This window comes from Gigantopelta aegis, chromosome 1 (assembly GCF_016097555.1).
Source record: "Gigantopelta aegis isolate Gae_Host chromosome 1, Gae_host_genome, whole genome shotgun sequence".
Classification (NCBI taxonomy): domain Eukaryota; kingdom Metazoa; phylum Mollusca; class Gastropoda; order Neomphalida; family Peltospiridae; genus Gigantopelta; species Gigantopelta aegis.
Genome location: NC_054699.1, coordinates 4,231,455 through 4,245,410, shown reverse-complemented (window position 1 = coordinate 4,245,410; position 13,956 = coordinate 4,231,455). Strand labels below are relative to the sequence as shown.

At 37.8% G+C, this 13,956-nt stretch overlaps 1 protein-coding gene across 1 annotated transcript; it reads right to left on the bottom strand.

Annotated features, from left to right (window-relative positions):
- Positions 1-381: 381 nt before the first annotated feature.
- Positions 382-13,166, bottom strand: LOC121369486 (F-box/SPRY domain-containing protein 1-like). Its single transcript, XM_041494596.1, has 3 exons — positions 12,594-13,166; positions 4,191-4,266; positions 382-2,684 (listed from the first exon to the last, which is right to left on the bottom strand). Exons 1-3 carry the CDS (start codon positions 13,164-13,166, stop codon positions 2,575-2,577), a joined length of 759 nt encoding a protein of 252 aa, XP_041350530.1. The 3' UTR covers positions 382-2,574.
- Positions 13,167-13,956: the final 790 nt, after the last annotated feature.

The following is a 13,956-nucleotide window of genomic DNA, read 5'->3' as shown; positions in this document are numbered from 1 at the left end:
ACACATACTTTAGGACGACAATGTACGTTTTTCTCTCCTACGCTATGTAAATAAAGGTAAAATATGACGTGTGCGCCACACACACACACACACACACACACACACACACACACACGCACGCAGAGAGACACACACACAGACACACACGGAGACACAGAAACACCCCGTCGCAGATATCATTTCTACGGGGCTGCACTTAAGTACATGTTGAAAGCCCTCCTTTAAAAAAACAAACAAACAAACAAAAAACCTGGATTTGCGCCTGTCAACACTAAAAATACTCTAGTTCTACCCAGAGATAAAGGCAAGGTTGTGCTTGAGGACACTCGAATTTCAACACTGGATAAAAAAATAAAATAATAAAAATAAAAAAATAAAAACTACATGTTTAACTTGTAGTTCACTGTAGAAATCACAAATGGCCACAAAGTACAAAACGAAATCATTCAGAGTAAACGAGAAACGGTTTCTTACAAGGTTTGAAGCCTAAATTACAGACTCAGCAAGCCTTAACATACTTAAGTAAAACAGAATGGAATGTTCGTATAGAAACACCCCAGCACAATGTTGTAATACGTGGCTGTAAGTTGTTTACAGGGTTATTCAACGATCACATGACACCTTACTCTATTGTGTTTTATTAACGAATTTTTCAAATACCATTACCCGCGCAGTACTGTTTAGTTGTAAAATTAAAATCCATTTTTCAAAGGACACTTCCGACTGTATAGCTATTGTGACTTGTTTTCTGTTAACAAAATCTTTAAAGATGTATTTAATGTATTTAATTATATTAAAAATGGTATAATAAAAGATGTCCTAAATTTTAATCCCCCTCCCCCACCCTGAGAATATAGCCTGCTCCTTTTTTATTAGCAAAAACAAAAAACGTTTTGCTTTTGTGCTTATGTGCAGTAATTCCAAAGTCCTGAAAATATAAAATCAAAAATTAATATTTAACCGTGGCCCTTGATTTTCAAAACAAGAGCAAAAACATATATACTAGTACTCGAAGAACGTAATTTAAATCATTAAAACAGCACTGTTGACCAGAAACATACTCCAATAGTTACAAAGTCACGAAGGTCCATTTAACCTAGATACAGGAGAAAATCGGTGGGTTTTGGTGGATGGGGTGGGGGGTCATTTTGTCAAATTTTGTTATGCCAAAACAAAGCCAACATATCTGGCATCAAAACCCATGACTGGTTTCCTTTAAAGCTTCAACCTCAAGTATATCTTTATGCAAACAGAAGAGATTATCCAGCTTTAGTTTCTTCCTGTGAGGAACCATTCTTCGATTTTCATTGCATGTTAAGTGTAATCAGTCATGAGCAAATCCTGCTCTCTCTCCATCAACAGCACAACTTGTATGATCTGCTTAGATGTATAGTGTATTAAAAACTGCATTGAGCCTTGTTATGTTGCATCAAGGCACTGCAGATGATGATATTATCTGTTGATAGCTGAAACACATGAGCAGTCCTTGAATGTCATATCACTTTGTAAACTGCAATTCAGTACAAACAATAACAAAGTGAAATACCCACTGATAAAAAATGCTCTCACATACCAATCCTCAGGGCCCCATTTTACGAAGCGATCTTAGTGTTGAGATCTCCATAAAAGCTTAGGTTAGTTATATATTCAAGGTGATTTTAGCGCTACGATCGCTTCCTAAAACGGGACCCAGGGGTCTAATTCACTAAACTCTCGCAACTTTGCGATCTCGCAGTGCAATGCTAAGACTAGAGGATGCTTTGTTGTCTAGCAGAGCCTAAGAGACCTTTGTGAATTAGGCCCCTGGGACCTAATTCACTAAACTCTCGCAACTTTGCAATGTCGCAGTGCAATGCTAAAAGACTTTCAAAGAGGATGCTTTGTTGTCTAGCACAGCCTAAGAGACCTTTGTGAATTAGGCCCCTGGTCTATAACAGCCAGGAGGGAAAGGTTTGAGCGTTCCACATTTCAGCCCTTAAACATTTAATCTTTTGTCTTACTAAATAATTGAAATATTTAAAATGTACTTGTGTCCACCCCACCACTCACTTGACATGTTATTCCTACGGGCCTGAGCCGTGTTCCACGCAGCAATCTTAACACTAAGGTAACCTTATGTGTATGTAACATAGTTATGCAGAAAGATGATCGCTTCATAAAACGGGCCCTGGCTAGGGATTTTCAAAGGTATCTTAGCGTTACAAAATCACAAAGCCATCTTAGGCCATGACGTCACTACAGCACATGCCATAGTGATGTTATATCTTACAATGGTTTTACGATGATGTCGTAGTGCTAGGATAGCTTCGAAAATCCCTAGTCAGGGCCTGTGTTATGAAGCGATCATCTTTCTGCATAACTACGTTATGCACCTAAGGTTACCTTCGAAAATATGCGCCCTGGTGTTGTAACTGCTTTTGTAGCAGCACTGCCAATGTCAAATTGCGAGTGCTGTATGACTCTGTTAAAACTGTATACTTTTGAAGTTTGTAGTCTTGTATTAGTAACAGAATCTACATGATGAAGATGATGAGATACTGGCTTTAAGAGACCGATGTAGACTGAATGTCACTGTCATCCATCTAACGGGGGCCCAAGATACACCATACACACTTCAGTGTTGCCATACACTGCCGATACGCTCGGAAACAAATGGATATCAGGCAAACCACGGAACGCTACACCTGAAAATAGAATTAAAAACATTCATTATTATACACTAATAATAATACGTCTCCTTTTCTTTCTTTGAAGAAAGTTTTTTGTTGTTTTTAAACATACAGAACCATTATCACAGATGTATACAAGTGTTATATTTTGCTTTCTAACCTTCATTTAAGATAAATAAGTGTAACATTGTTGATCAGACATATTATCTTTTTGTTGTTTTTTAAACATACAGAACCATTATCACAGATGTATACAAGTGTTATATTTTGCTTTCTAACCTTCATTTAAGATACATAAGTGTAACATTGTTGATCAGACATATTATCTTTCACATAAAAATAAGTTTATTTTGTTTAACGACACCACTGGAGCACATTGATTTATTAATCATTGGCTATTGGAAATTTTTCCCATTAGTAGCAAGGGATCTTTTATAAGCACCATCCCACAGACAGGATAGCACATACCACAACCACTCATGGTGCACTGGCTAGAACAAGAAATAACCCAATGGGCCTACCAACAGGGCTTTTGCATAATGACTAGTAATTCAAAAATATCAAAATTGTAGCGTGCTGTGAGTGGGCTTAAATAGTGGTTTTCAATCAATTTCACAAAAATCCGTCATGATTGTCAAAATTAGAATGTACCAAAAAAATGTCACATTTTCTTGCTGAATATTCCAAAGTGTTTAGCTTTCTGCTTCTATATGGACATATACAGACTTCGGCCTTTTTTTCTTTCCGACTGACAGCAAAGAATTATTTGTGAGCATTGTGTGCAAAATTGTGACGCATATGTTCAGAATTAGATTGTCGATTATTCTCAATATATTTTGCAATAAAATTTAAAATGTTTTACTAGAGTAGAAGGTACAATTATTATGAACATGTACGTGTAGGTGACAGTATAATGTTTGTATTTTTAAAACAAACATTAATAAATGTACTTTTGATAATATTATTAGTAAGCCACCATTATGTACTTTCTACATATTCATCTGAATTATTTTACATGCAATCGATCTCGGATCTATCCCTCTTGGTGGACCCATTGGGCTATTTCTCATTCCAGCCAGTGCTCCACAACTGGTGTAACAAAGGCTGTGGTATGTACTATCCTGCCTGTGGGATGGTACATATAAGATCCCTTGCTGCTAATCGAAGATTATGGAGATTTTAACATGGTTTAAACGATAATACAGACTTAAAATCCATGTAAAAAAACTTAATAATTTGCATATATATAATGGTTACTTAGTTCAGACCATGTGTAGAGGGGGGATTTGGGGGGAGGGGGAAATAAACCCTGCTCAAAGCAAATTTTCTTTTTTTAATATATTTTCCAAAACAGTATCACTTGAAACCCTTAAAAGCTTTGCTCCCCACAGTCTAGACCTCATCCCTTGCATGATTTCCTGAACGCACACACACCTGTAATTTATTCTGTTTGGCTAAGAATACTGAAGTATTAATGGTATTGTACTTACTACCTCAGAAGATGTATGTACGTGCACTTACCTAAAAATTCGTAATTTTTTTCAAAAGCTAACGTGTTGTCATCACAGTCTAAAATGACTCGTATTCTTTCTCCAGTCTGAAAAAAAGAATCGGAAATATCTGTCAATATTTAAAATTAACATCGCTGATCAACGTAAATATTTAATTATTTTATAATGTTTTATGATTTTCAGACCTGCCAAACCCCAATCAGAAGTGAGAGTAGCATTCCAGCAAAACTGATGCGTGGTTGGTCTGGGACTGATCCCCATCGGTGGGCCCATTGAGCTATTTCTCATTCCAGCTAGTGCACCACAAATGATATATCAAAGGCTGTGGTATGTGCTATCCTATCTGTGGGATGGTGCATATAAAAGATCCCTTGCTATTAATGGAAAAATGTAGTGGGTTTTCTCTCTATGACTATGTAAAAATGACCAAATGTTTGACATTCAAAGGCCAATAATTAATAAGTCAATGTGCTCTAGTGGTGTTGTTACACGAAACAAACTTCCAGGCAAGAGTAGCAAATGACATATGAGCATAGCATGCAGGAAAGCCATAATGGGGCGGGATATAGCCCAGTGGTAAAGTGTTCACTTGATGTGCGGTCAGTCTGGGATCAATCCCCGTCGGTGGACCCATTGGGCTATTTCTCATTCCAGCCAGTGCTTCACAATTGGTGTAACAAAGGCTGTGGTATGTACTATCCTGCCTGTGGGATGGTGTATATAAAAGATCACTTGTTGCTAATCGAAAAGAGTAGCCCATGAAGTGGCGACAGCGGGTTTCCCCTCTCAATATCTGAGTGGTCCTTAACCATATGTCTGATGCCATATATCACCAATCACAGGACTTGTAGTATTAACTGCTCTATCAAACAATGGGTGCATCTCGAACGTTCACCCAGCTGGATGTTACTTGTTATATACTACCTATATTTACAACTTAAAACATTCAATATATGAAAGCTTAAAGGTGATATGGTACATGTATATAGATTTTAAACGTTGACCCAGCTGGATGTTACTTGGTTTGATACATGAGAGCTTAACGGTGATATGGTACATGTATATAGATTTTAAACGTTGACCCAGCTGGATGTTACTTGGTTTGATACATGAGAGCTTAACGGTGATATGGTACATGTATATAGATTTTAAACGTTGACCCAGCTGGATGTTACTTGGTTTAATACATGAGAGCTTAACGGTGATATGGTACATGTATATAGATTTTAAACGTTGACCCAGCTGGATGTTACTTGGTTTAATACATGAGAGCTTAACGGTGATATGGTACATGTATATAGATTTTAAACGTTGACCCAGCTGGATGTTACTTGGTTTGATACATGAGAGCTTAACGGTGATATGGTACATGTATATAGATTTTAAACATTGACCCAGCTGGATGTTACTTGGTTTAATACATGAGAGCTTAACGGTGATATGGTACATGTATATAGATTTTAAACGTTGACCCAGCTGGATGTTACTTGGTTTAATACATGAGAGCTTAACGGTGATATATGGTACATGTATATAGATTTTAAACCTTGACCCAGCTGGATGTTACTTGGTTTAATACATGAGAGCTTAAAGGTGATATGGTACATGTATATAGATTTTAAACGTTGACCCAGCTGGATGTTACTTGGTTTAATACATGAGAGCTTAAAGGTGATATGGTACATGTATATAGATTTTAAACGTTGACCCAGCTGGATGTTACTTGGTTTAATACATGAGAGCTTAACGGTGATATGGTACATGTATATAGATTTTAAACGTTGACCCAGCTGGATGTTACTTGGTTTAATACATGAGAGCTTAACGGTGATATGGTACATGTATATAGATTTTAAACGTTGACCCAGCTGGATGTTACTTGGTTTAATACATGAGAGCTTAACGGTGATATGGTACATGTATATAGATTTTAAACGTTGACCCAGCTGGATGTTACTTGGTTTGATACATCAGAGCTTAACGGTGATATGGTACATGTATATAGATTTTAAACATTGACCCAGCTGGATGTTACTTGCTTTAATACATGAGAGCTTAACGGTGATATGGTACATGTATATAGATTTTAAACGTTGACCCAGCTGGATGTTACTTGGTTTAATACATGAGAGCTTAACGGTGATATATGGTACATGTATATAGATTTTAAACCTTGACCCAGCTGGATGTTACTTGGTTTAATACATGAGAGCTTAAAGGTGATATGGTACATGTATATAGATTTTAAACGTTGACCCAGCTGGATGTTACTTGGTTTAATACATGAGAGCTTAAAGGTGATATGGTACATGTATATAGATTTTAAACGTTGACCCAGCTGGATGTTACTTGGTTTAATACATGAGAGCTTAAAGGTGATATGGTACATGTATATAGATTTTAAACGTTGACCCAGCTGGATGTTACTTGGTTTAATACATGAGAGCTTAAAGGTGATATGGTACATGTATATAGATTTTAAACGTTGACCCAGCTGGATGTTACTTGGTTTGATACATGAGAGCTTAACGGTGATATGGTACATGTATATAGATTTTAAACGTTGACCCAGCTGGATGTTACTTGGTTTGATACATGAGAGATTAAAGGTGATATGGTACATGTATATAGATTTTAAACGTTGACCCAGCTGGATGTTACTTGGTTTAATACATGAGAGCTTAACGGTGATATGGTACATGTATATAGATTTTAAACGTTGACCCAGCTGGATGTTACTTAGTTTAATACATGAGAGCTTAACGGTGATATGGTACATGTATATAGATTTTAAACATTGACCCAGCTGGATGTTACTTGGTTTAATACATGAGAGCTTAACGGTGATATGGTACATGTATATAGATTTTAAACGTTGACCCAGCTGGATGTTACTTGGTTTGATACATGAGAGCTTAACGGTGATATGGTACATGTATATAGATTTTAAACGTTGACCCAGCTGGATGTTACTTGGTTTGATACATGAGAGCTTAACGGTGATATGGTACATGTATATAGATTTTAAACGTTGACCCAGCTGGATGTTACTTGGTTTGATACATGAGAGCTTAACGGTGATATGGTACATGTATATAGATTTTAAACGTTGACCCAGCTGGATGTTACTTGGTTTAATACATGAGAGCTTAACGGTGATATGGTACATGTATATAGATTTTAAACGTTGACCCAGCTGGATGTTACTTAGTTTAATACATGAAAGCTTAAAGGTGATATGGTACATGTATATAGATTTTAAACGTTGACCCAGCTGGATGTTACTTGGTTTGATACATGAGAGCTTAAAGGTGATATGGTACATGTATATAGATTTTAAAGAAACTGCTGGTGCATTGAACCATTGCAAACTTCGACATAAAAATTTGGGAAGTTATTCATTTCTCCCCTAACTTAAGATTATGAGGAGCCATTTAAAGGGACTCATGGAAATTAAAACTAAGTTTAGTTAATCTACAAACCTGTAACACATTTGAATAAAGTTACAATTGAGTGAAACATGAGTCTGTGACTTTGAAATGGTGAAATACCCTCGGAAATAGACTAAAACTTGACTCTATAACTGTTACTTCTCAGACGCACGTGCGTTTTTAAAAATATAAGAAATGCATGTTGTGATATTGAAAACACCAGGATGACCAAAACACTTCCAATGTATGGAAATTGATAATCTAAACCATAGAATCTAAGTAAAGTGACCGGTCTCGGTGGCGTCGTGGCAGGCCATCGGTCTACAGGCTGGTAGGTACTGGGTTCGGATCCCAGTCGAGGCATGGAATTTTTAATCCAGATACCGACTCCAAACCCTGAGTGAGTGCTCTGCGAGGCTCAGTGGGTAGGTGTAAACCACTTGCACCGACCAGTGATCCATAACTGGTTCAACAAAGGCCATGGTTTGTGCTATCCTGCCTGTGGGAAGCGCAAATAAAAGATCCGTTGCTGCCAATCGGAAGAGTAGCCCATGTAGTGGCGACAGCGGGTTTCCTCTCAAAATCTGTGTGGTCCTGAACCATATGTCTGACGCCATATAACCGTAAATAAAATGTGTTGAGTGCGTCGTTAAATAAAACACTTCTTTCTTTCTAAGTAAAGTGTGATTTCATTTATCAAAAACGGCTCTAATAGTCAAAAATATGCCTTAGTGTTTAAAAACTAGGGTATGTCCCTTTAAGATATAACATATTACTATTACCATATTAATACAACATAAATTCACATGCTAAGATATAATTTAAAAAATTAAAATTAATTTTAAAATATCCAAATAGAGGTCAAACTACTCAAACTAAATCACTTGTTAGTAACACTAGATTTTACTTTCTATATCATTCAGACATTCTGACACCAACGACTGTGGTAAGTCGGTAGTGAACAAGCTGGTTTTTGGTAGCTTGAGTCGCCTCTAGCTCTTCCCATATTGATATGTTGTAGGGGAGAACTACTAGATAGGACTGTGTGTAATACTTCGGCAATCGTCCATAACCAAATTGATTATCACAGGCCCTAATCTAGAACTGAAAAAGTAGGAGAAGTGACTTCTCCCTTCCCAGAAGAAAGAGGAGAAGTTTGATAAAAATAGATGAAGTGAACATGTATCAGTACATTTCATAACGTTTCGCCAGATTCTACATTCAATTGAAAAAAGTAAGTTTTTTTCCCCACACGCTTCTAATGTTAATATTTCAATATAAAATACTACTTTCTGTAATAAAATTTAAACAAAACAGTAGTATGTTTAAAAAATAATAATAATATTATTAAGTAGTTGATAAAGTGCCGTTACATGTATGTTAAAATTAAAGTAAATTAATTAGTATTTTCTTGTATTACTGAAATGAATGTGGCCAAAGATTAACAACACTTGACTGGTCACAGCACAGAGCACGACACGCATCACTAGGAAAACAATAGCCTGGTTTATGGGTTTTGTCGTTCATCTGTCGGCTATGTAAAACTAATATCGACACGAACGACGGATCATTCGTGCAAAAACTATAATCGCTCGTCAGAAAATGTAAACCGACGTGTTTTGGCTAATATAACTATTTTTGGAATATAATAATAAGAGAACGGTCCTAGCATTGCAGGTGTGAGAAAGAAAAAAATGTATCCGTTTGAACTCGACATCGCGGTCAATTACAAAGTCGGCACTGTCATTAGAAGTGTCAATAACATTTAGTAACAGTCGCACTTTCCCTTTGATCATTTCGCTATGTGCGAAAAACAATACGCGGTTTGGAAATTAAAGCGGTTTTTCCGATGATTTCGCAGTTAATACAAACGAGAATGGCAACATATGTAAAGTCTTGTGGTAAATATTCTTGCGCACAATAAACTCTTGCAATAAATAGGAAGCGAAAAAAACGTATGTGAAGTTCTGTATATTTATTTACTTTTTGACACCTGTGTGGTTACGTTGAAATATATGCATTAATTCTGAAAGATGTATTGTAATGAAAACAAGTACAACTATTGCTAAATAAATTTATTAAAATGACATACACAGCGAAGAAAATTGTATGTTTAATAAGGGACTTTAAAATAACGAAGTGGAAATTAGAACATGATGAAACAATGAGTTGCAGCATCGATTGGATCGATCAAGGATTCGCAGAACTTCTGGTCTTTCCGTTCAGACCCGGAAACTCAAAGCTTCCGGGAAATCCCCGTTTCATTCAGACTATTGTTTGGTGCCAACAACTACTCCCCTGCAACAGAACCGATGGGGTAGTTTGCTGAAACGTAAATGGCAGCTTTCAAGTTAGTCCCAGATTACCAAATAATAATAATAATTTAGTATTTATGATAAGAATTTGGAGAAAAGCTACGAAAATCGCCCATCTTAGATTCTCATTTGATTACCGTTGCCGGTTAACCTTTTCATTTGTATTTGAACCACTGGAGAAAATTGTTCGTGCAAACACTAAAACCACACGAACGACATATCGTTTGTCTGAAAAAATCAAATGTTATGCCCTGCTACCACATGTATTTAATTTTTCACAACAGAAACTGGCATGAGTATTAACATTTGTTGGTTGATTTTGACAATAAATTGAACAAGGTAAAATATTATTTCATCAAATCAATCATACAGTACAGTGTGCATGCACAAAAACATTTCCTGTTAATAGGTCAGTTTACGATTACTCGAAGATACAATCTGGCACCGAAGTAAAAACACTGTTTGGACATACAGCGACAGGGTGCCAGGTGAACTATGACACTAAACAAGTTGGCGTCTTGACGTCTGCTGTGTGATTTTGTTTTTGAAATTGGAATATGTCCAGAATATTACGGTAACTTTGACTTTTCACTCTTGCTAATACCTTGGTGACTTGACAGACTTTCAGTGAAAAAACCCCACTGATTTTGCTGGCAAGACTAGGGCCTGTTATTATTAAGTCCAGTCATGTCGAATAAATTTGCATGTTGTTAACCAGTACCAGCGCTACCCGAAGAAACCGGATACCTCGAACCTGCGCTGTACTTTCTTATGGTGGCATAGACGGGGCTTCTACATTATGGTAGCCCCACTCCCATGGCTAGTGAATAACTACTATTGCCATGCCAGACAGGGTTTCTAGATTATGGTAGCCCCACTCCCATGGCTAGTGATATTCAATGTTGAGCTAGTAAATAATTACTATTGCCATGCCAGACGGCTAGTGAAAAAAAGTTGTCAAATGATGCATTTAAGTCTTATTTTGTAAATATGAATATCCTGCCCCCAACCCTACCCCAATCTTAGTGTTTTTAATCGCTATATCCCACTTTAGGTAACATATCTGATTATTACTATTAGTAAAATTGTATTAAGTAAAGTAGGGCTAGTGCATTTTTAATCATGGCTAGTAAAAAACTTAAAATCATTGATCCCATGGCTAGTGGATTTTGTAAAACTTCTAGAATCCCTGGTAGAGTACTTTCTTGTGGTTTGCATAGAGCAAAGTGTGTGCCCACGTAACACACTGGTTACTGTTGAAATTGGTACTGGTTAACAACATGTAAGTTTAATGGGTACCAGATGTTTCACCCCCCCAGCCAGTTCGCCCCCAGGTCTGTTCGCCCCCAAATAGGATGTCAGTTCGCCCCCACATGCATAACCAGTTCGCCCCTACAAAGGTACCAGTTCGCCCCCAGTCATTTCAGGTCATGTTCCTGGCCTGGAAAGTCATGAAGTTTTTATATTGGTCATGGAACGGCCTGAGTGTAATAAAGTTCTGTTCTGATATATCCATACGTGTTTGTTTTGTGTTGAATACGAATGCCTGGCTAGGCAGGTCAGGTCAGGTCATAGGGTTTTACGTGCACATTCAGAACAAGCTGATGTAGCGCACGCCTGTCATGGGCACAAGAGCCGGCCTTGGCTGGCTCCTCCGTCCATGACAGGCCAGGCTAGGCTGGTCGTACGTGCTTTTATGGCCATTATCACATGTTAACCTGTTAACTGTAATCAGTCATAGTGTTTTTTGAAGATTATCATCTTTTTTGATGTTCATGGTTACTAATTTGTGGCCAAATGAACCCCCGTAATAATCCCTCAGTTAGAATAATGCTCACCAGAAGAGGCCATATCGAATTGCTGTTCAAAGCCCTCTTAGGTGTTAGCCGAATATGCATAATCAGCATCAAGGTTATGTAGCTGATTAACCATTGTTTTATTTCTTTCTTCTTAAAACAGATCATATCTGGCAGGAATGGATGTTTTAATAAATGTTGATTAACCATTGTTTTATTTCTTTCTTCTTAAAACACATCATATCTGGCAGGAATGGATGTTTTAATAAATGTTGATTATGTGGTTTGTGAATTTGTGAAAAAATGTCAGGACCCTACGTTTAATTACATCTGAAAAAAATATAACCCCTTATTCTCGTGATTCATGATCAGTCCAAATTGTAGGAAGGACAACAATCCCTCCCCTCTAAGAAAAGAAACACACACAACTCACACACACGAACACACTTTAACATCCTCTAAAGAAACAGTACAATAATTGTTTAAAGGTAATTGGGGGTGAACTGACAAATATTTGTGGGCGAACAGGCAAACAGTTGGGGGCGAATCGTCTTGGGGCGAACAGGTCAAACTGGGGGCGAACTGACCAGGGGCGAAGTGGCTGGGGGGGGGGGGGGGGGGGCGAAACGTCATGGATTCAGTTTAATGTCATGACTGGACTCAAAAATAATCAAACATCAGATTTAGGAAACAAATGTGTATTTGAGACACACAGTAGCTGCCTACCATTTGGTCGTCGACAATTGCCAGAGTATTACACACAGTTCTGTCTAGCCCTCCCCTGCAGCATATCAACAAAGAGAGGGCTAGAGTTAGACTCAAGCTAGTTTTTGGGTGCAGTGACCATCTTTTTCATATTTAATCGTATTACCTGGTACTCAGGAACATTGTTCAGCTGTGGATAATTTGCCTGAATATCGCCATTGTGTATTAAATGATTGTCTACAAGATTCCACCCCCAGCTGTTATCATCATTGCCGATCAAGGCGAGGTAGCCTTGACACTGAACAGGCATAGTTTTGCCAGCGAGGCCCACAACTGCCACGGTCCCAAGCGAACCCTCCCACCACACTTCCCAGCAATGTCGTCCAGTCCTAAAACCAATTTTCCCTCTCACACCGTCCGTGCTTCGCGCCACGGGCATTCGATGAATCGTGAATCCGTCCGACTTGACGTACATATTGCTCGAACAATCGTTCTGGTTCCACGCATGGTAGAAGGCCCGTAACTTGGCTTTGTAAGTTGGCACATTGATTAAAATGTCAGTTTTGAGGGCTTCTTCTGCCAGTTTCTTCATGCAGTGGTATCGCCAAGCGTCATTATTCTCATCGTTTAGAAAGTGGTACCAGCTTTTACACACAAGAGCACAATTCTTTAGGTCGGCGGTGTCTAAATATGAGCAAACAACATCTAAAACATGTGCAGGAAGCTTCGCTGCAGCCATGACACTTATGTCAACGAGATATTGCGAGATTTGGGTCGTCTTCGAGCGACTTACTCTTGTAATTAAAACGACAAATGTACTACCGCAGTAGTTAATTAACAACAACAAATAATAACAACTCAGAACTGATCACTTAATTAGTTAATCTCTAGGTGTCTAGTTTACACAATATTCTAAACACTTCACCGTGACACAACACCCACACGTGTGATAATTGAGAAACGCTTCCAGGGGAACTTAATTAATAAAGGAATTACAACTCTATTCCTAACTGGTTAATTTTTAATTAACCCTTAACTACTCATTCAGTAACCTTGTAATACAGAATTAATACTGGTACCTATCACAATAAAGACAATAACCTACAGTTTACCTAGGTCCTCTAGGATGACTGGTTAAGCTTTATATATATATTAGAACAATGAGCCTACAGATTACTGCGTCAGATTACCGGCAGCACCGTCTAAATAATATTGGTATAATACAGTATTAAAATATTTAAAGTCACGTCAATCACATCAAGGTTATACAACAGAGCAGAAATAATATATTTACCAGTCCGGACGGACAACGTTCCCCCTGGAAGCCTTCCTATGTTTCTCCCTGATATCTCTAAAACCCTAGCTATTTAATATAAAATCCCAGTATCGCCTGGGGGTACATCGCGGCACCGAATACCTACAAGTGATATTTCCACAGCGACCAAGACAACAATTTTCCTTAGATGGCCAGACTTGCTGACGCCTAGTCGCTAAAATCACGGTTGTAAAAACCGCACTCGCGGAAATAT